Raw genomic sequence first — 24,186 nt, 5'->3', positions numbered from 1 at the left:
CCGGACTCCCTCCCTGCTAGCCGTGAGTACCGCATCTTCTTTATCCATTCATCTGTCGATGGACATTTAGATTGTTTCCATGTTTTGGCTATTGTGAAGAGTGCTGCTATGAACATAGGGGTGCGTGTATCTTTTTGAATTGTAATTTTGTCTGGATATATGCTCAGGAGTGGGATTGCTGGATCATATGATAATTCTATTTTTAGCAAAACATGTATTCTTGACTTATCAAAGTCAAGTATTAATTGGTCCTTTCAGTCTCTTTTTAGGTGATACAGGATCTTAGGGTACTTTAATGTCATTTATCACTCTTCTGATTCATATGCCATTGTTGTCATATATTAATGCCATATAAATATTTTAAACTCCACAAGCCACGATAAATGCTGTTTTATATAGTTGCTCTTTATTTAGAATTACCCACATTCTTCTTTACCATTTCATTTTTTGCTCTTAATTTCTTTCCGTATCTCCAAGCTTCCTTTAACCCTAAAAACACCTTTTAGTATTTCCTTTAGGACTGGTCTACCTATGGTGAATTCTCTCTATTTTTGTTTGTCTGAAAATGTCTTTATTTCATTTATGGAGGATATTTTTGCTTTTCTAGTTGTTCTTAGTGGGATGGTTGGTCCATATTACCCAGCCTGCCATTACTCTCCATCAGACTTTTATATTTGGCTACATCTGCTTCTCCTTTCTATTCAGTCTTACCTGATGTTGTGCCGTACATGCTTCATGATGACTTACCAAAGTATCATCGATAATATCCTATTAAGTCTGTCTTCATGTAAAGTAGCTTTGTATTTAGGAATTTCTTTTTAACAAAAAAAATACAGTCAAAACAAAACTAAACTAAACCCAATTGTATTAGGTCACTTTTATTTATGCCTCTCGCTACAATCGGAGGCTATGGTTGTTTTCTAACTTGTCTAGTAGCCAGGAACATTGCACTAATGGAAATAAAGTAACCTAGATGTTCTCATCCTTAATATAGGATTGTGGGAGGGTGCTGTACAGAGGTGGTCTGTGTAGTTCCTGGGATGGGCTCCCTGCGGACAGCGATGATCTGTGTGTTAGTGATAGCACAGACGTGTTCTAGAATATGATTTGTCTATGCTTCGGGCATTTTTATTTGAGCTTCTTAAATACACTAATATTTTATATCTAAAATACCCCAGAGACAAAGCCCCGGGGGGCAAAGGGAGTAGCGTTTAGACACTGAGCACCATAGAATAACTTCTTAAACGCTGCTTCTCTGTGCACATGGCTGAACTCAGTGTCCGGTGAAGACAACAAAGCATCCTGTTTTGCTTTATTTTTGTTATTTGTGTGTATGTTTCTTACTCTCTAGAACATGATGTTCTGTAGCGAGACTGAAGAATCTGACATCAGTACAAATACACATGTCTCTTGCTTACCTTCAAACCAACAGTCATTCATCACCAGCAAGCTCCCAGTTGGACCCCCAGGGGTCAGGCAGGTACTGTGAATCCTCATAGTGGCTGGATGGAGACTGTACAAATTGGAGGGCATGTGCCCCTTCAAAACTGTGTGGCCACCCTTCGTCTGAGTTATTACCATGTTGGGATGTGGCGCCTATATTGATTTCCTCTTTCCTTTTCCCGAGAAGTCAGAAATCGAGATTTTTATGTGCAATCTCCATATCTTTAAACATTAACAGATAATTCCCTTTCTTTGGTAAACCATACAATTATAGTTAGATGGATCGGACCCACAGGCCAGATTCCTCCTGGGACCACCAGTATGCTTCCTTTATCTTAGCTGTAATCTAGGCACTGCTCGCATTCTGTACCCAAGGGCACTGAGCATCTCACCTCAAGGGTAGCGCTGAGGATGGTTGTGAGGCTGAGATGAACATCTCCCACAAGTCACTTAATCGGGAAGCCCAAGAGTCATCCTGGTGCCTCCTTTCTCCCTGCATCTGGTCAGCACCCAGGTCCTGTTGGTTCTAGCTCCTTAAGACTTCATGTCTGAAAGAGTAGGTCTAAAAGTTTTCCTCACAAGAAAAAAAAAATTGTAACTATGTATGGTGATGGGTGTTAACTAGACTTACGGTGATCATTTCTCAATGTGTGCAAATAACGAATCATTACGTTGTACACCTGAAACTAATGTAATGTTAACGTGTCAATTATGTCTCAATAAAAAAATTGAACAAATAAACAACAACAAAACCCCTCAAGTCTATGTCCTCCTCTTCCAGACACTGGCAGTGTCTAGCCTGGGCTCTTGTTTCTTGCCTGTCCTATACAGTGGCCTTCCAGCTGTGCACTCTCCTCCCTCAATCTTTCCCCACACTCCTGCCAGGGTAATTTTTCCAAAATACAGTTTGCCGAAGTCACTCCTCTGCTCAAAAATATTCCAGGAAGTCAATAAATTGCTGCGTTGGAAAACTTCCCTTTGTTCTCCAGATCCGCTCTCCACTGCTCCCCACCCTCTGCTGGCCTCACCCGGGGGGGCTGACCTGGACGGACTGCATCAGTGGTCTCCCTTGCCCTCGGGCTCCTGGTCGGGTTTGGCCAATGGTGAGCACTGCAGGGGATTGGAGAGAGGGAGGAGAGAAGTGTAATTGTTTCCCCAGCTCCCACTTGGTGAGGCTGCTGTGGGCTGTAATTCTTGACCAAAGGCCTTAGCTTCTGTCAACCAGCCCTTTACCTACAGCCTCTGTCTGCCCTCGCCGCATCTTGCAGACAAGGCCCAGGCAGATAATGTGAATTGTCTGATTCACAGGGCCTGCCTGGTACCAGACCCGGTGTGTTGCACCAGCCCTGTGGTTTCCCTGTACAGTGTTCTCATCTTAGTAAAGAGTGTGTGTGGGTTTTTTAAAAATTGAGGTACAGTTGATTTACAGTGTTGTATTTCTGCTGTACAGCAAAGTGTGTTTTTAAAATGCTTCTCAAATTATCCCCACCTGAATCTGCCCTCTTTCCCCCTGGGACCTAGTTCTCTGACCTAATATAGCGGACTGGATTGCTGTATACAGAAGGCCTGTCTCACTCTCAGAAGTCTAGAGTGTTTAGTTGGTGTTCCTTCACCTTGATGTGGAGAAGCCTTGGTTGCCATGATCTGGAACCTCTTCATAACGTTTGTGGGAGGTATTTTTTTCTTTTACTAGAACGATAGGTGGAATCAATCTCTGATCCAGCAATCTGAGAGCCAGGGTGACTGGAGTACATAAAACCAGGTCACTCTATGCCTGGCTAACTAGGGGAGGAGACTCAAGGAGGTGAGGAATCCCAGAACTGGGGCCAGCCTCCTGTATAGTGGGGCTGGCAGGAAAAATCCAGGGAGCAGGATGCTTTCTCAGAAGCAATCCTGGACCATGCTGACCTCAGCCCCAGGGAAGCAGGGCTTGTTAGTTAGTTCTGTATCTTCACTCACTGGTCACCTGCAAATAGAGCTGCTCTAAGAGGAGGGTCTTGGTGTTGTTTTGGGGTTTGCCAAAGGAAGCAGGACTTAGCAAACGTGTTTGTGTTTGGGGAATAATCAGAAATATTGTGTGCTTGGAATATGGGATGCAGTGTGAGCCTGAGCTGCAGGAGGATGAGACAGAGCAGGTCATGGAGAGCCTGGACGTACAGAACATGTGTCCTGAGGAATCAGTGAAGGGCTTTAAGAAGGTGGTAAAATAATAGGTAACACATTGGCTAGGAAAGGGTAGACCAGATGCTAGCAAGTGGTCATTGACCATCAGGGTAATGATGTGTGGATATATGTACCTTCCATTAGAGGATAGAATGGACCAAGAAGACAGAGGTGTATGCCTAGCATGTAGCTTTAGCTATGTTAGTGTTTTAGGTATTCTGGTTGAAGTGAGTTGTTGAGTCTCTGTGACAGCTTCAGTGACATTTTATGTCATTTACCTAATTCATATTTTTAAAAATTTGTTGTTAAAGATCTTAAGGTAGTATTGACCTGAAAGAATGTATTTACTGTTAAAATCTGGGTCGTTTGTCATTTCCTTAAATAACCTTTGTGGTAATGCCGGAATAAACCTTTATTTGATGTCTGGGAAGTAACATCCCAGTGGAACCTATTTTATTTTGAGTTGTTTTTAATATGGACCTGTTAATATAGCATTTCCGATAAGTGACCTTATACGTGAAATCTGTGTTTAATAGCTAACGTTTTTGCAAGACTGGTAGAGCTGTGCTGTTCATTATAAGTCACAGATTTAAGACCTGTCAGGGAAATATTTTATGATTTGATTTATGCATGGGGATCCAAGAAGGCAAGAAGTCCTCGAGTCTTTATGAGAATGTGAGCACACTTATTCCTACAATATTTTTGGCTTCTACCAGTCCTATTATATAATGAGTAAACAATCTTTTCTGAATTTTTCATCCAAAATATACTCCCTAGCTAGAACTTTACTTAGGAAAATATGACTTTCTAAGAGATCTTTAAGCCTGATAGTTTTAACCAAACAGCACAAAGTGCATTTTGCCTCTTTGGATATATTTTCATAAGGTTCCTCTTTAGTGTTCCTCCCACCCCTTATAAAAAGAACTTTTATTGGGTGTTTTATTGCATAAAGTATACATGTTCATCATATAAAACTGGGAAATATAGATGAGCAAAAGGAAGAAAATAGGAAAGTGTTGTAATTCCATTATAATTAGAAAATAAAGAAGAATCAAAACTAAGAATGCACTTGCAATCCCAGTACATGAGAGAAGCTGATGGGGACCTGTGAGGCTCTGCCAGGTGCTTCCAGCAGAATTAGTGTGTTCCCTGGAAAGTATGTGCCCCGGCATTCCTAACCGAGGTAGAAATTACTTCTGTCATCTCCTTGCTCTGGGTCCTTGTGTCTGTTGCTCTCAGTGACTGAGGGCTGATTCTGCCCAACCCTTCAGCCTCTCTCACGTGCTACTCACTGTCTTGAGGGCCTGATCCATGCTCATCTTCCCCGAGCCTTGAACTTTGCAAGCCCTTGGTATACGTTTGTGTGAGAAAATTAACAAACGCGTCCCGGTCTGTGAACGTCGGTCAAGAACGCGTATTCCTCGTGGAATAACTTAGATAAAATCAAATATTTTTTGAAAAACAAAAGTGTAGCTCTGCTTGCAATATAGAGAGGGGAAAAAAAGTAAAACGACTTCATTGAGATATCAAAAGAATGTTGTGGTCAAGTGAATCACAGCAGCAGCTGTGTTCGATCCAAGATGTGAAATGCTAGCTATGAGTGATGATAGGTTGGCTGCTGCCCTTGACTGGATTTCTGGTCCACAAGGGCAGGGGAGGAGCATCCACGAGCAAAAGGCAGGCCTTGTCTGGGTCAGACAGGAAGGGGTTCTGCCCGGGCTCCCCCACACCTCGGACACGTCGTTCTGGAAGCTACAGTTGTTCAGCTATAAAATGGGGATTGGTAATATCCACCTCAAGGGTTTGTTGAGAAGGTTAGAAAGAATGTAGGAAAAATGTTGGCAAGGGCTGCTCACTCTGTACATACATGGTCGCCGCTTTGTGCAGGGCCAGATTCTTCCGTTCTTTCTCCATGCCCGCTTCAGAGTCTGGCCCAGAACAGGGTCACTGAGTGATATGATGTTGGTTGGCTCAGACTTGGGGGAAGAAGTCTATAGGTTGGCTCAGACTTGGGGGAAGAAGTCTATAGATAGGGTTCAGTTAACAACTTCCCTTATAAAATATTAATAACTTGGAGTTTAAATAATTACTTACGACAGATCATGAGGATGTCTGAACAGAAGGAATTGGGAATGAGTGGTACCCAACTTACACACATAGAAGTTGCCTCTGCAGGGTGACCATCCGGTCAAACATGGGGCTGATATCAGTCAACCATATTTTATTGTCACTAGATTTCACAGCTGGGGCTGGCCAAAGTGGGGCTGCTAAATACAGTACCTCTTCTCTCAGGAGACTCACCACCAGCCCAAGAATATAGACCCCACCCTATGGTCCCTGATCCAGTTCCTCCTAACGGCTGGTTTCTTCCCACCCCACCACTCTTTCTGCCTCCTAACACTTGGTGATGGTGATTGGATTTTGTTTCATATTTTTATTGTAACATTAAACTGTGTTCACCGATTCCAAGTCTGATTAGTTGGCTGCTTACTTGACATGAGGGTCCACTTACTATTTTCAAAAAGCAGAAATGTGCACATGGAATTCTGTAAGATTAGGGAGCTGTGTCCAGCATGTTTATCAGGGACTTGGGTGGAGCATGGGAGCTGCAGAGCTGAGCAAAGTGGCTTGTAGATGGGGTGACAGGATCAGGGTGCAAACAGATCTCAGCAGGCTGGTATTCTGGGCCAAAACCAACAAGAGGAAATTCAGTAGTGAATACTGTTAAGCCTTGCCTAAGTAAAAATGCAAGAGAGCTGGCTCTCCTGTCATTGTTTGGAAAAAGACATTATTTTGAAGAAGGATACCTTATGCTTATTGAGACATTTACTTATTACATTTACTGAGATGCTGTGTGATTCATTCTATACATGGCATTTTATTTAAATCCTGTTGGAGTAAAAATGTCATCTCCATTTTATAGATGAGTTTTAGAAAGGTTAAGAAACTTATCCAGAGTCACACAACTTTTAACCATTATGTGATACTGCCTCCATCATGAAATCCAATAAATGGTGTGACTAGAAAGGTAGGAAGGGAGGAAGGAAGGAAGGAAGGGAGGAAGGAAGGAAGGAAGGGAGGAAGGAAGGAAGGAAGGGAGGAAGGAAGGAAGAAGGGAGGAAGAGAAGAGGAGGGAAGAAGGAGAGATGGACACTTAGATTTCATCAAAAGAAACCTGGGTAATAGGGACACTATGTAGTCTGTATTATTCTCAGATACACTGTTATGTCCTGGATGCTACATTTTAAAATAAAAAATGTGCAGACTGCAGAGTGCGCAGAGAGAGGAGATATTCGTGAGAGAGCTGGGACAATTGAAGGTACCAGATTGTTTGAGAAAGCTTGAAAAGGTTTCTTCTGTAGAAGAGGATGGAGACTCACTGTCCACTGCTCTAGAGGATGTAAGTTCCAGGGAAGCAGGTTCTGTGTGGCTATAAAGAAGAATACACAAATATAAATGTTCAGAAATGACCCTGGGGACTCTTTGCTCAGCTCCAATGAGATTTTTTTTTTTTTTTCTGAACGTTTGTGTTATCATCATGCTGCTGGCATCAAAGGGGAGAGATGAGAACTGGGTTGAAATCGGGGATATTATTGCTACTCTTTGGAAAACGAAGAATGATGAGAAGGGCAGGAGGACTGGCTGGTAGGAAATAGCAGTGGGGTTTCAAAGCAATATCTGACCATCTTCATGGCCAAGGAGAGGAGAGAAACTCAAGGAACCCTCTTGAGATGTCAGTTTCTCTCTGTTTTCTTAGGGGAAAAATATCTTACTGATTCAACCAAAGAAACCAAATGTCTGCATTTATAACTTGCCTATTTTAGTTATTTTAGAATAAAGATTCTTTTTTTTTCTTGTAAGTAAAGGTGGAGAAGTTATGGAAAGAAACCTGACTCTAACTATAAACTGAACAGATGGGATAGTGGGAATAAAAACAAATTAAAACAATATTGCAAAGAACTCTCAACTTTCATTTTAAACTATATATGATGATGTTTTTCAACTTTTCACATTCAACCTATCAGTATATCCAGTGACAAAATGAAAAATCAATTTCAGCTGTGTGTATTTTAAACGTTTACCGAAATGATTTGGACTCACCAACCTAAAAGCCCAGATGAGTGTGTTAAACTGCTTATTGTATTTTTTATGAATTCAAACTTTATTTTATATGACATTATAGACAGGACACAGTTCTGTTTGGTGACGTTTAGTGTAGAAAATCGAACTTAACAGTGGTCTAATTAGAACAGTAAATAGTATGGGTTTAATTGGCCCTTATTCCCGATGACAGACTTGATCAGTTGCCAGGTATTCTTTCCTTTCACTTGACTGTTGCTGAAATATTGCCTCTAGTAGGGCTGCTTACTGTGCTTTAAATAGGTAGCTTGGTAAGAAGCCAGGAAACCCACTGACCAGTGAGATATGGATGAAAATTATTGGAAAATCTCCTCCTTGCTTCCAGTCATTATTTATTCATTTCACATTTGAAGGTCCTTTTTACAGATCCCTGTCTTAATTTAATTTTTTTTTTTTTTTTTTTTTTTTGTTTGGTTGGATGAGGTAACTTGGCCTAAGGGCTTAAGGAAATCTGTGCAATATCTAGTTGAGTCCCATGCTTCGGTTTATTAGTATGTCAGGGTTTCCTTCATAAACTCTCCTGGTTTCCAGCTTAGAACTCACCTATTAAGTCCTGTCTGACTTGAGCTTTTCTGTATGTCAACAGGATGTGGTTTTGTTTGTTTCCTTGCTTGTTTTCAATTAAAATATTAAAGTGTTGGCTTAAAAAAAAAGAACTTAAAATTCAGAGACAAAAGAACAAAAGAATTTTAAATTTCCTAGCACCTGGAAGTAGCCACTGCTAACATTTTAATTAACCTCTTACTCATTTCCCTAGGCATGTACACATTTACCTGTATTAAATATGATATAGGCTTACATTCTTCTCTAAAGATTGCCTTTTACCCTCAAAGGTTTTTTTTGGCTGCGTTGGGTCTTTGTTGCTGTGCGCGGGCTTTCTCTAGTTGTGGTGAGCGGGCTACTCTTTGTTGCGGTGCACAGGCTTCTCATTGCGGTAACTTCTATTTGTTATGGAGCGCGGGCTCTAGGCACCTGGGCTTCAGTAATTGTGGCACGTGGGCTCAGTAGTTGTGTCTCTCAGGCTCTAGAGCGCAGCCTCAGTAGGTGTGGCGCACGGGCTTAGTTGCTCCGCGGCATGTGGGATCTTCCTGGACCAGGGCTCGAACCCGTGTCCCCTGCACTGGCAGGCGGATTCTTAACCACTGCGCCACCAGGGAAGCCCCCTCAAAGTATGTTTTAAAAGAAATTTCAAAATCCATAAAAGTTCAGATAAAACTAACATCTATTATATCACCACCTGGCTTCATCGAGTTGAACTGTTTGTCATAGTTGCTTCAGATCTTTTGGGGGAGGGCTGGGAGGGGAATAAAACGTTCTGTTGGCATTCCTCTTGTGTCCTTCCCCAACAGGGTGCACGCCGAGTCGTGCTCCCTCCATCCTTAGAGGCAATTTGGTGGGTTTTCTTCCAGCCCACATACTTGTACTTTTACTACAGCATTTGTGTGGATGTTCATATACTTACTCCTTTATCTATAGGTGAAGAGGGAGAAAATGCTATGTGTGTTTTTATTTTAATGTAATTCAATCTATCAGTCTTTTGCTTTGGGGTTTTCTACCTTTGTTGACACATCTAGGACACTCTTTGCTACATCAAGCCTGTATGACTTTTAATCTATAGCTTTTTTTAGTATTTTATGGGTTCAGCATTCAAAATATTAATTTCTGGAATATATCTGAATTCATTTTGGTGTCTTTTGTGAAGAAGTTATCTATTATTTTCTTTTAAACCATTCATCACACCGACTTGGGGTTCTATGTGATGTCCTTATACTTGGGTCTGTTTCTGGACTCTTCTCTTTCTTACCTTAATAGATCTGAATGCTTATTGCTTTGCTAATTCTATACTGTTTGAATTGAGGCAATTTTCCTCTAATTTTCCTTCTTGTACAGTTTTTTCTTGGCTCTTGTAGACATTTACTCCACCAGATGAACTTTAGAATCATTTTGTTAGGGTCTAAAAAAATCCCTTTTGGGATTTTGATTGGAGTTATCATAAATTTATAGATTAATTTGGAGAGAATTAACATTTTACAGTATTGAGTCCAGCTGTTTAGGACTACGTGTTTCTCCATTTATTCGAGTCTCCCTTAGGCCTCTGTGTAATGTTTTGTACACATTTCTTTTCATATCTAAATCTATCTATATATTTAAAATTTTTTAACTACCCCGTTCTCTTTTCTTTAGAGTATCTTGATATAAGTCAGTGGTGGCAAGTTCAGAAGACAAATTAATACAAACAGCATTCATAATTGAACTTTCTCTATTTTCTTGGACCCTGAAGCTTTATCTACTTTGTTTTCTTGGGGTGAAGCCTCTCTCAGGAGGTTCCACAAATCCTCCTGCAAAATGGTTTCTTTAGAGTAAGCACCAGTCTATATGACAGACAATGGAGAGAATTTCTTAGGTACAAGCTGGGACCCTGCTTTGTAAGTTATAAAAACAAAATAATAGTAATAAATATTATTTATATTTAGCCAATTTATTTAAATTTTGGAATGATAAAATTTCAAATTTAAAACTGAGCTTGGAAGCCATCTGGATAAAACCTTCATGAGATGGAAAGGTACTCATGTGTCATGAGTTTCCATATAAAACTATCTTGTGTGTGTGTGTGTGTGTGTGTGTGTTTTAATGTAGCCATTCCAAAACAATGCATTTTTAGGCAACTTTAGTCTTTGTGAACAGCTTAGAGTAAGACTCTGGAAAAGCTGGGAAAGCTTTTGGGATATTTCTAGCATTTTGTGTATAATTTATTGCATTTTTTCACTTTACAGACTTCAAGAAACACTCGTTCGGATGAAGACAAAGATAGCAACTGGGATGCTTGGGGTGACTGGAGTGACTGCTCCCGGACTTGTGGGGGAGGAGCGTCCTATTCTCTGCGGAGATGTTTGACTGGCAGGTAAGTGGTGGCTTTTCCTGTTCTTCTCTGTGGGGTGTCAGCACCTTTGGATGCGTGAGGTTGGGAAGACAACTGGGCTTCTTGGCTTTGGAAGGTACCATGATGGTGGTGTAAGTTACCAAGTTACCATATTTAAATAGTAATCGCTACATTTTGATGAGTGTGGCCATACCCCTCCACATGAGACTCCCAGCTTGCAGCAGCTGGGGCACTCCACACTTTGGGCTTTAAGGGAGGGGAGGCCGGCATGATAAGTCACTGGCCCAAAGTTGTTGAGACCTGGGGTAAGAGGTCAAGTCTTCTGTGTTCCACCCTTGAGTTGTTGCCATTTTAATCACTTTCGGTTCACTTTCTCTGAGCAACCCATTGATTAAGAAGGTAATGCAAGGTCTGTGCTCCCAGCTTAGAAACGTTTATGTTAAGCAACACTTATTAAAATGTAAGATCAGCTTCTTAAAAAATAAACGTACATTGTAAGAAACCCACAGTTATCATTGCTCTTTTTTTTTTTTTTGCGGTACGCGGGCCTCTCACTGTTGTGGCCTCTCCCGTTGCGGAGCACAGGCTCCGGACGTGCAGCCCCAGCAGCCATGGCTCACGGGCCCAGCTGCTCCGCGGCATGTGGGATCTTCCCAGACCAGGGCTCGAACCCGTGTCCGCTGCATTGGCAGGCAGATTCTTAACCACTGTGCCACAAGGGAAGCCCTATCATTGCTCTTGAGACAATTTGAGGTAATTCTTCACGGGGTAGTGTCAGTCCCAGCCAAGGATTTTTACCTGAGCTCTCAGGTAAGACAGAACCCCAAGTGGATGGAACTGGATGTGCTGGTTCTGGACAAAAGAAGACTCCAAGATCATGGCAGCCAGCTTCAGTTTGGGGATGTTGTCCAGTGAAAGAGGGAATGGCCGTTCCCTGAATGTGTAAGGTATAGAGCAGAAATGCTCTGGATTCCATCAAGGTCGCTGTGTTATGGCATATTAAAGAGTGACCACGTACATTCTCATTTTTCCTTGAGACAGCACAGAGCAGGGCAGATGTGAGACTGTAGACATGGCCTTTGAGAAGGAGGTCTCTGAGTCCACTCCAGGAAAGCATGGGAAGGCTTCTGGAGTTGGTGTTGGTGTCATTATTTTAGGGCAAGTTCTGACTCAGAGCTTGGAACCCTAAGTAAATGGTTGCAGAACTGAGTCCAGGGATTAGTCTCGCAATGACAGAGTGGTATAGCTGCTTCTTCTGTGTTACCTTGGTGAGGAAATAAAGGCCCTCTAAGTGTGTCATACCGTATGGATGTTGCATTGTACCGGGATGTATTTATCCTGGTGAGGTTTGTAATAGGGGGCCTTTGTTCCTGTGGGCAAGGGTCAGGGAGGGTCTTCTTAGGTAGGGAGCAAGTTCTTACCCACCGCTGGTCAGTCATTTGAGGGAGAGGTTTCCAGCATGGAGACTGGCATGGGAAGGTGAGATTTTGGCATCTCAGTCCAAACCTGAGGGATCTGAATAATTTGCAAAGAATGGTAGGGTTCAGGTGGGAAAAGAGTGGGGTTTATTTGTGTTTGTCTTTTCTTTATGGTATATACCTCCCCAGTCACCAACTAAATATAAAAGCCAAACCCCTCATATTAGAGCATTTTATGATTCCTTGACGTTCATCCCTCATGCCCTGCCCTCAAAATATAAAAATCCATATCCTGTGATAAATGGCAAGGTAATTATCAGGAGCAATAGAAGGGATGAGACTACTTAAGCTCAAAATTTTGAGCTCAGTCAAGGTTCTGTTTGAATCACCGGTATAAATGGTCCTTATTCAGCATTAAGCATCACTTAAGCAACAAAAATTCCATAAATTCTACTTATCCACTGGCAAAAGAGATAAAGGCAAAATTTTTAAAAAGGTGGTATGTACTTGTATCTGTTAAAAAAATTTAGAGGAATATATCAATATTAAGGACCATGAATGGCCACTTTTATCTTGTCATACAACCAAAATGCTTCCATGTCTGTTATTTTATTAATTTAAAAAGTTACTTTGATTTTGCCTAGAATATGACTTTGCCAAGTGATCTATCTCAGTGTGGGTGTGCATTTGTGTCTTCTGTTTCCTAACCGGGGTCGGCTGCTACTGGAAAGCCTCTGGGGTAGGAAGGGCTACTGCTCAGCCCCTTCTACCTTCTCTGTACTTACTCAGAAAAGGAGATTTGGGCAAGAGGAGAGGAGAAGGAGGAGGGGAGTTCTGCCTTGATTTTAGTGACCAGGTGTTGACGTTCTCTGGTTTAGTAGGTGTTTAAAGCCAGCTTCATCTATCGTGAGCACTTTGATGGATTTTTCTGAGAGAGTGTCTCCTCCTTCCCCCCCAGTCCCTTGGGATCCTTGCCTGCAATTCGCTTGAGTTGTGGAATTCGCAATCCTCTGACTTGGTAACATTGCTCTTTACTAATCTTGGACACCTAGGCATACTCCCAGCTTCTTCCTGTTTATGTCTACTCACCCCCTCAGCGGCTGTCTTGGTATATTTGTTCCTAAGACAACCCTATGCTGGCTCTCCTGCATGCGGCCCGCATCTGGTTCACTGGGAACCCTCCTGTGAACTTTGCTAAACAAACTCTCCAGTTCTAGGAGCCAATGCAGCAACACCTGCTCTGCTTACACAGGCCACTGCAGCTGAGCTCTCAGCCCTTAAATTTCTCGGGTGTGAGTTAGACACCAACCAACTGCAAGAGGCACGTGTCAGCTGGTGCCCCTAAAATTTCTTCCTCTCAATTGGGGGTTCGCAGATTGAAGCCCTCATCCCTTCTCTTTCTGTTGGAGCAGGGTGAGGGGGTAGGATCATAGCATAGATTTCTCAAAGAAATCTTCAGAAATCCTTATGCTATCTAAGTCTGCAGCTCCAGGATGCTTTTTATGCCTTGGTGTGGGTAAGGAGTTTAACAACTGTGAGTTAAACTAACACAGAGCCTGTCCTCATGGTTCTTATAATCTAGGGGGACAAACAATAAACAAGTATGTAATCAAATTATGTGTAATTAAAATTTGTGTCAAGGGGGTAGATAATACCTATCCAGGGAAGTCCTTTGTGCCGAGGGTCTATGCTGAGACCCAACTGCTGAGAGGAAGTCAATTATATGAAAGGTGGAGGGTTATGGGACATGAAATCCAGATAGTGAGGCCAGCATATGTAAAGGTGCTGGAGCAGGAAATGAAAAGCAGCTTTTATGCCTAAAAGACAATAGACAGGGGAGAAAGCAGAATGGGCCAATGTTGAAGAAGAAGGTAAAGAATCTGATTCTCAGACTTTTGGATTTCAAATACTAGTAAATTGTTCAATAAAAGCATATTTGGAACTAATATAGGTTGTCAGTTTTTTATTTGGTCAAATAAAGACAAAAATAAAAACAAACAAAAACTCACCTGTGGTCTACCATCACAGACTTTTCAGGAAAGAATTACAATCAGAATCTTTTCATTTTAACATTAAAAGGTAGGACATAATCTTAGATTGAAAGACCTGCCTTTAAATTGAATTCATGTAGCTTTATAAAAATTTACTTTTTTGCCCTTATTTGTCTCACTCCACTTTGGACCATACTTTGGATGTAATAAAAACTATTACAGATATTAACAATCTAGTGATGGGTAATTGGGAACCAGAAATTGAGGAGTAAAACATAATCGTGGACTTAGAACTTGAGACTGCAAGATCCCTGCAAGTAAGCGATATGCAGAAAAATGACTTTATCTGAGCCACATTTTTCATCCTAGTATTCACCAATTTTTAAGCAGTAAGAGGCAGAAAAGCCAAGCAGAAAGCAGCTGCTAAGAGGCTGAGAAATTAAGCAGATTTATTGGCAGTTTCATAGTCAGTTTCAAATTTGAGTTCAAAGCCCTGGGAAACATCTCAGGTGATCAGTTTGTATCCATGAAGGACTATACCCTAGGAGAAAGGGAAAACCAATCCTAAATAGACTAGATATTACAAAGACTGAAACCTAGTCTTGAATTAGCTCAACCCTAATTTGAGTAATAAAATTTGTTGTTATTCCATCCTTCTCCAGGAAGCTTTAAAAAAGATACCCTGGAGGAAGATGACAGCAACCAGAGATTATACAAGTTTTTATAGATCATGCCAGTGATTCAATAAAACATTGCCAATCTTACCATGATACAAGAGCAAGAGGAAAAACAGATTATAGAAACAGGTACTAGAGTTATTGGACCTGTGTGTTAGCAAAACAAAACAAAACAAAAACCCTGTAATAAATATTTACAGGATTTCACCAGAGAACTGGAATCCATAAAATTGAATCATATGGGAATTTGAGAATAGAAGCAAGTGATAACTAAAATTATGAACTAAATAGTTGGCCATAATAGCAGATTAGAAACAGTAGAAGAGAGTATTGGTTTGTAGAAATATCCAGGCTAAATTATAGGGTGGGGGGAAAACACAGAACATAGAGTAAGGGATATATGGAACAAGATGAAAAGGTCTAAACCATGTATAATTGGAGTCCTAAAAGGAAAAGAGAGATAGAGAATAGAGTAGAAGCACTATTTGAAGTGATAGTAACCAAGAATTTCCCAAAATTTCCAAAAGTTATTGCTGTAAAGATATCAAGCCACAAATTCAAGAAACTCTGCACACCCTAAAGAGAATAAATATGCATAAACACATTATGGTAAAATCTTAAAAGAAGCCAGAGAGAAAAGACACATTACCATCAAAGGAGAAAAGATAATGTTGGCTGCTAACTTCACATTAGAAGATAATGAAATTACCTAACATCTTGAAAGAAAATAACTATTACAATGGAATCCTCTGTCTAGCAAAAATGTCCTTTGAGTGTGAAGGTGAAATAAAGATGTTTTGAGACAAACAAAAACTGAGATAATTCTTTACTATCTGGCTTGTGCTAAAAGAATTGCTAAAGGGAGTTATCTAGGTAGAAGGAAAAGGATCCTAGGATCATTATTAAAGAAATAACAATTTTTTAAAAATCTAATATGTTTATATGTATAATTATGTGTATGTATGTGTGTGTGTGTGTGTGGGTGTGTTTATCTCCAAATATCAGGGATCTAGATTAGAATTAGGGTTTTATCAAGTCCTTTGTTAATTGAGTTCTCACTCTCCATGGGAAAAATGCCTTTCTTCTGTTTGGGTAAGAATCATTGCTTTAAATCTATTGCAGCTTTGTATCAATATGGAGAATGAATAGAAGCTGCAGTGGAAGGCATTTGTGGGAAGGAACATTGCCTTTCTGCTAATGAATTTTTGTGGCTTTCCTTTATTTGGAGATAGTCTCTGCAGTACCTACATTTCCCTTAACCCTTCCAGAGTACCCCAACCCATACAGGCACTGAGTGTTTCACAGGGCCCCCGATCCAGTTGGATCTTATATGCGTCTACATTTTTGTCTTATACTAGCCACTCCCACGGCATTGATTGCCAGGAGTTCTGGCTACATCATCTGTCAATTGGATTTGGTGAGTATTGGTGGGTTCTCCTGTGGATCCGTTCCACTTACTTCAAAGGCAGCCTTCTCTTTTGTGTATAGTGAATAGTATATTTGTATACCATCCTTTAATTTAGTCTTGTTCACATGCATGTTGAAGTTTCTGGCTTGTGTATAGCCTGTGTGAATTTCCAGCTATGATGGAGAGTTGTTGACCTATTAATATACTTTGTTGGTCATTTCACTAGGCATTTATAAGGGGGAAAGAACTCAATATATGTGCTTGACTTACCATCACTATTTAAAATCTTTCATTCTCTCTTTTCTTTTATGCTTTTTTTTTTTTGCTGGAATTCTATCTCTGGTAATTTGGAAATATATATATATATATATATCTCCTGTTTTTATATTACTGATGATTAAATGTAAGATGTTTGAAAGCCATACTTTAATAATTGCTTTATAATTGTCAATGCCAATAATAAAATGCTAGTTTCTTTTGATTTCTGTTTGTAAGCTGATGCGTATTTTATGCTTTTCTTCTTCATTCCTACTCTTTGTTATTATAATCTTGGATCTTATACTCAGTTTCTTGGCACCATTTATTCCCTTTATATCTTTTCTTTCATAATCATATTTCAAACTATCGTTGAAACTTGTGTTTGTGTGCATACATTATTTCAGTGTTCATTGTCAGTATTTTCAGTTCTTACTTCCAAATCACTTTGTTTGCAGGGATATGTTTTGAGCTGTGCTTCTGGAATTTTAATGCACGTATGAATCACCTAGGGATCTTGTTGAAATATAAACTTTGATTCAGTAGGTCTGGAGTGGGATCCAAGATCTTTCATTTCTAACGAATCCCCAGGTAATGTCAATGCTGCTTGTCCATGGACCACACTTCAAGCAGCAAGACTTTATAGCCTTCTTAATTTCAGGAAAAAGTTGTGGGTCTTGTACTTTATGAGTCCTTATATAATATATCTGAAAATGTCTTTCTCTTGACTTTACACATAAACAGTGAATGGCTTATTTGGGTATAAAATTCCCGAGACACAAATTTTCCCTCTCAGGACTCAGAAGTTCTTTTTCCATAAAGTTTGATATACAGTGTTGCTCACAGACCTCTCAAGCTGGCTTAATTTTTTTGTCTTCTTTGGTAGATAACCTATTTGTTCTGCCTGGCTGCCTACAGAAGGCTGTATTTTTCCCTTAAGAGTTTTACAATGTTGCATCTAGCTATCAGTCTCTTTTCATTTATTTTTCCTTGGCACATGGTGGCCACTTTCGTTATACAAATTTAGATCTTTCTTTATTGTAGGAAAAATTTTCTTCTCTTGTATCATTTACTGTTGGTTCTTGCCTCTTTATTCTGTCCTTTTCTCCATGAACACTTGTTATTTCTGTTTGTCTTCTACTTTCACTCTAGTCGCTTTCATCTGTTGTTTATTTTCCTGGGTGTTTAAGTGTGCTTTTCAAGATCCTTGCCACTTGAATTTTTCTCTGATTTATTTTCTAATGATGTTTCAAAGTGCTGCTATGGTGTATTTGTCACCTTACCTTCTTTCCTTCATTTTAAACCTGGCCCTTCTTTGTGCACCTATTGTCTTAATCATCTGCATCTTATCACGTATACTTTTGTGTCTTTTTTCAGTGTGGTATCTGGTTAATTCTCACTTATTCTTCAAGGTCATCCTCATTTAGGAAACCTATCTTGACATCTTGGTCTAAATTTGATGTTCCTCTTTTGTGCTTCCTCTTATTATACTCCTTTTAGGGAAGGGACATTTACTTCACCACTCTAAGGTCTAACATCTAACATATGATTAGGACCCACACATTATTAACTGAATGAGTAAATAAGTGAATGTGTGCTCACCTATCACTTCACATCTTTTGCCAATGCTCTTATTTCTGCCTAAAGCATCCTCTTTCTCCTTTTGGTTGTTAACAACACGTAGTTGACCTTGGAAAGTCCTTTGAATCTCTATTTCTTCCTTAAAGCATTTGTTGCCAGTTTCTACCATTTACTAGGTTAGGTGCAGTTCTTCTGTGTTTCTATAGGATCCTGTGAACATACTTTTATCAGAGTGTTTATTTCATTGTGTTGTTTTGTTATTTTTCTATTTCCACAATTGAAAAAACATTTTAGGTGGCATAGATGGTGTCTTTCTTCTCTTTATTCTGTGTCCAACATTACTACTGATGTTTAGAGGAAATTTAGTATATTTTATTCTATAAATAAATAGGTGAATGAATTAATAAATCCCAAGACTGATAAAAAAGCCTGCTTGACTACAGTATGGGTCTGTGGGATAGGTAAGGATGCGTAATTTTGTGAAGACTATTGAAAGCTATGTTGGAGGATATAGACTTTTGATGAAGATATTTTTTTTAATTTTAATTTTTGTTGATTAGTTTTTAAAAGATGTTTATGTATATATTATTCAGATATTAGACTTACTGTTTTCCTCTCTTTGCCCATTTGCCCTACGTTCTGGGAGATTTGCCTAAACTTATTTTCCAATTCTGTAAGTATTTTATCTCTCTCTTTTTTCCTCTTTCTCTATTTTCTTCTTATATATTTTTTGTTCCTTGAATTATTTTTTTTAACAAAAGCAGTCTGTCCCTGATTCTCAGATGCAGTATCTTCTCTTTTATCTCTGAGCATATAAAAAGACTTTTGTGGGGCAGGGTTGGGGGGAGTTTTCTTTTCCCTGCATAGTCTCAATTCTTTCCAAATTACTGTTTTCTGTTTTGTTTTTGTCACTATCTTTCATGTAGAGACCTTTCTAAGATTTCTGGTGACCCTTATTTTGTTTTGTTTTGTTTTGTTGTTGTTGTTGTTGATGTTTAAGGAAAAGAGTTTCCAGCTTAATTTTAAGGAGATGTGGCTGGTCTATCTGATGGCCTGATGATGTTTTTAGGTATTTTATTTTGGGCTGCTCTGATTTCTCAGACAGAGATCCTCTGATTCCAATATTCTGGGAACCAGGTGGGGAAGAAAGCTGGGCTCAAATTGATTTATAGGTTTATTTCACTCAAAATTCTAGCAAGGTTTTTTTAATGTAGATTAAACAAGATTATTCTAAAATTTATATGGAAAGGCAAAGCCACAGAATACCTAAAACAATTCTGAAAAAAAAGAGTAGAAGGAATCAGTCTACCTGTTATCAAGACTTATACAGCTACAGTAATCACAACTGTGGTATTGGTGGTAATGGCACCTAGATCAATGGGAGAAAATATTTGTAAACCACATATCTGATAAAGGACTAGGATCTATATTAAGGACTTTAAAAAATTAACAATAAAAACCAATCCAATTAGAAAATGAATAAAAGACCTGAACAGATATTTCACCAAAGAGGATACACAGATGTCAAATAAGTACATGAAAATGTGCTTATTGGGCTTCCCTGGTGTGCAGTGGTTGAGAGTCCGCCTGCCGCCCCGGTCCAGGAAGATCCCACATGCTGCGGAGCGGCTGGGCCCGTGAGCCATGGCCCCTGAGCCTGCGCGTCCGGAGCCTGTGCTTCGCAACGGGAGAGGCCACAGCGGTGAGAGGCCTGCGTACCACAAAACAAACAAACAAACAAACAAAAAAATGTGCTTATTATCACTAGCTGTTAGGGAAATGCAAATTAAAGCCACAATCAGACATTATTTATTACATACCTGTCAGAATACCTTTTTTTTTTTTTTTTTTTTAAGTGACAACATGAAATGCTGGCAAGAATGCAGAGAAACTGGATCACTCATACACTGGTGGTGAGAATGCAAAATAGTACAGCCACAGGCAGTTTCTTAAAAAAATAAACACGCAACTACCATACAACCCAGCAGTTGTACTCCTGGGCATTTATCCCAGAGAAATGAAGACTTGTTTTCACATGAAAACCTGCATGTTTTTAACAGCTTTACTCATAATATCCCCAAAATGGAAACAACCCAGATACCCTTTAGTGGGTAACTAGTTAAACAAACTATAGTATATCCGTACCATGGGCTACTACACAGCAGTAAAAAGAAATGAACCACTGATACAGGCGATGACCTGGATGAATCTCCGAGAATGATGCTGAGGTACAAAAAGCCATTCTCCAAAGGTTACATACCATATGATCCCATTTGTATAATATTATTAAAATGGCAAAAATTATAGCAATGGAGAACAGATCAGTAATTGCCTGGTATTAAAGAAGAGTTGGGGGTGGTTGGAAACAAGGTATGACTATAAGAGGCAACTTGAGGGATCTTTGGGGTAATAAAAGTGTTCTGTATTCTGACTGTATTAATGTAAATATCCCAGTTGTGTTATTGTAACACAGTTTTGCAAGATGTTATCATTTGGGGAAACAGGGTCATAGGATTTCTTTTCATTATCTTACAGATCAATGTGATTTACAATTATTTTAAAATAAAGTATTCAATTTATTTTTAAGAACACCTAGAAAGGCCAGGTAAAATAGGACATAAATCTTTTTTAGGTAAAGTTGAATGGAGCGATATTCCATTTTCATGGATAGGAAGGCTAAATATGGTCAAGATGTCGGTTTCTCCCAACTTGATCTTTAGATCCAATGCAATCTCGGTCAAAATCCCAGCATAATATTTTGTGGATAACAGCAAACTGATTCAAAAGTTTATGTGGAGAGGCAAAAGACCCAGCATAGTCCACGCAATACTGAAGGAGAAGAGTCAGAGGACTAAAACTACTTGACTTCAAGACTTACTATAAAGGTACAGTAATCAAGACAGTGTATTAGTCTTGAAGGGATAGACAAATGGATCAATGAAACAGAACAGAGAGCCCAGAAATAGACCTCCATAAATGTAGTCAACTGATCTTCGACGAAGGAGCAAAGGCAATACAATGGAGCAAAGATAGTCTCTTCGACAAATGGTGCTAAAACTACTGGACATCCACATGCAAAAAACTGAATGTGGACACAAACCTTACACTAACTCAAAATATATAAAAGAACTAAATGCAAAACACAAAACTATAAAACTCCTAGGAGATAACCTAGGAGAAAACCTTAGATGACCTTAGGTATGGCAGTGACTGTTTAGATGCAACACCAAGGCATGATCCATGAATAAAATAGTTGATAAGCCAACTTCATTAAAATGAAAAACTTCTATCTGCAAAAGATAATGTCAAGAGAATGAGAAGACAAGCCATAGACTTGGGGAAAATATTTGCAAAAGACATATTTGATAAAGGACTGTTATCCAAAATATACAAAGAACTTGTAAAACTCAACAATAAGAAAACAAACAACCCAATTAAAAAATTGGGCAAAGACCTTAACGGACACCTCACCAAAGAAGGTATGTAGATGGCATATAAGCACATGAAAAGATGCTCCACATCATCTGTCATCAGGTAACTGCAAATTAAAATAATGAGAGACCACTATACACCTATTGGAATGGTCAAAATCTGGAACACTGACCACAGCAAATGCTGGTGAGGGTGTGGAATAACAGGAACTCTCATTCATTGCTAGTGGGAATGCAAAATGGTACAGCTACTTTGGAAAACAGTAAGACGGTTTCTTACAAAACTAAACATACTCTTACAATATGAGTGAGTGTTCATGTTCCTTGGTGTTTGCCCAAGGTAGTTAAAAACTTATGTCTACGCAATAACCCGCACACAGATGTTTATGGCAACTTTATTCATAATTGCCAAACTTGTAAGCAACCAAGATGTCCTTCGGTAAGGTGAATTGATAAATAAAATGTACATCCAGACAGTGGAATGTTATTCAACACTAAAAAGACATGGTCTATCAAGGCATAGAAAGACATGGAGAAAATTTAAATGCATATTACTAAGTGAAAGAAGCCAATCTGAAAAGGCTGCATACTATATGGTTCCAACTATAGGACATTCTTGAAAAGGCAAAACTATGGAGACAATAAAAAGATCAGTGGTTGCCAGGGGTTAAGGGTCGGGGGTGGGGGTGATGAGTAGATGGAATACAGAGGATATTTAGGCAGTGAAAATACTCTGTATGATACCATAATGATGGACACGTGTTATACATTTGTTCAAACCCATGGAATATCCAACTCCAAGCATGGGCCCTAATGTAAACTATGAACTTGGGGTGATTAGGATGCGTCAATGTAGGTTCATCAGTTGTAGCAAAGGCACCACTCTGGTGGGGAATGTTGATAATGGGGGAGGAAGCTATGCATGTGTGAGGGCAGGTGATATATGGGAAATATCGGTGCTTTCCCCTCAATTTTGCTGTGAACTTAAAACTGTTCTAAAAACATTGTCTTAATAAAAAAACAGTGAAGTTGAACTTACAAGAAATTAAATGAAATCTACAGAGCCAAAAAACAAAGAGGAAACTGAGGGCCAGACCAGTAAGTGCATAACTGATTTTGTGCCTACCCTGGGGATGGAGATGGGATTTACTGGTCTCTAGAACTCAGGCTTTTGAGTTTTAATTCCTTCACAGTCACAGGAGATCAAGTCTTGTGTGTATAGGAGGCACAGTATAGGAACTCCAGCCCTAATTTAAAGACAGGACTGTTGAGGTCTATATACTCACTAAACAGATGGACTGGAAAAAAATAAAAGCCATACACCAACATAGGGAATTTAAATATATTGGTCTCAACATTAAATGAAAAAATTTTCCACTTTGGAACAATGGACCTACTCTCCCAAGAATTTGAGGTGCATGCATATTGATCTCCATATGTTGTATATATTGAGTTGGATGTTTATATCCCATTTGATTGTGGAAGCCTGGAGGTGAGAAATTAATATGAAAAGTAGTTTTGTTACCCATGACAGCCCTGAGGTTACTGCAGTAGTAAAAGATATGGAGAGACGGGTCACCAAGCCAGGCTGTGTAGGATTCCTATCCCTATCAATAGAGCCCTGCTTATGATAAGCTTGCAATCTAAAATAGATAATACACATGGAAATATTTGCAAGCACCAGCCGGCACAGCATGGAATATTTAAGAGAGAAAAGTCATACAGTTATCTAAATCGATGCAAAAGTGGCATTTGATAAAATGAACACATTCATAATTGAAATGAAAAATCTTCTCACACTAGGAATAGAGATGTACTCTCTTAGTCTATAGAATGTTACTGCATTTTCTTTAACATTAGATATGAGATAAGAATGGCTACTGTCATTGTTCATATTCATTATTGTACATGAGGTCCTAGTCAGTATAAGGCAAGAAAAAGAAATACAAAGTATAACAATTAGAAAGGAAGAAGCAAAACTCTCATTATTCATAGACTACCTGATGGTCTAGACAGAATATCCAAGAGTATCTACACATAAAATAATAGGACTAATGAAAGAATTCATTAAGATTATTGGAAACAAAGTTAGTGCACAAATAACAACTATATGCTTACACAGTAGGAAAAACTAATAAGAAAGCAGATTTCAAAAGGACACCGTTTTTGCTACTTAAAAAATATAAGGTACCTTGTAATAAATTCAATAAAAGATATACAAGGCCTTTACGAAATATTTAAAAGCTCACCTAAATAAACGGAGATATATAATATGTTCATGTTAGGAAGCCTCAATATCATAAAAATGCCAGTTTCTCCTAAATTATATTTAAATTAAATGTAATTTCAAGAGTCATATGGAAGTGCAAAGATTATAAAAACAGTTTTGAAGGAGAACAAAAGACTTGCCCAAACACTAACATTAAAAAAAAATTTAACTATAGTAGTAGGATGGGCGCAAATAGGCCAACGTAGGAAAATCAAGAGCCCAGAAACAGAAGCATGCATATGTAGGATTTCAAGATGTCATGCAAAATTTGTGTAATTACACCTGAAACTATCTAATGTTATATGCCAATTATACCACCATTTAAAAAATGGTGGAGAAAAGATGAATATTCAATACATGAGGTTCAAATATAATTAATATCCAAAGGAAAATATTAGAAAATGTCCATCTATTAAAGAATAAATTCCAGGTGGATTAAAATCTACTTATGAAAAGCAAATCTTGAAAACATTTAGAAGAAGAATATATAGGAGAATATCTGTATGATCTCTGGGTAGTGAATTATGCC

The 24,186-nt window shown here is 39.1% G+C and overlaps 1 protein-coding gene across 7 annotated transcripts in view; it reads left to right on the top strand.

Moving 5' to 3' along the window:
* Positions 1-24,186, top strand: part of ADAMTSL3 (ADAMTS like 3) — a 384,689-nt gene that overhangs the window by 106,613 nt on the left and 253,890 nt on the right. For all 7 annotated transcript variants that reach the window (XR_007476023.1, XR_007476024.1, XM_049706862.1 and 4 more), the window contains exon 4: positions 10,521-10,648. Coding sequence is in view for 5 of the 7 variants with exons in the window: in XM_049706862.1 (XP_049562819.1) it covers positions 10,521-10,648 (128 nt within the window). In the remaining 2 variants the exon portion in view is untranslated. The remainder of the gene's footprint in view (positions 1-10,520; positions 10,649-24,186) is intronic.

The sequence above is a fragment of the Orcinus orca genome, chromosome 2 (assembly GCF_937001465.1).
Source record: "Orcinus orca chromosome 2, mOrcOrc1.1, whole genome shotgun sequence".
Classification (NCBI taxonomy): Eukaryota; Metazoa; Chordata; class Mammalia; order Artiodactyla; family Delphinidae; genus Orcinus; species Orcinus orca.
Note: the sequence above shows the minus strand (reverse complement) of the source record. Positions and strands in the feature narration are given on the sequence as shown.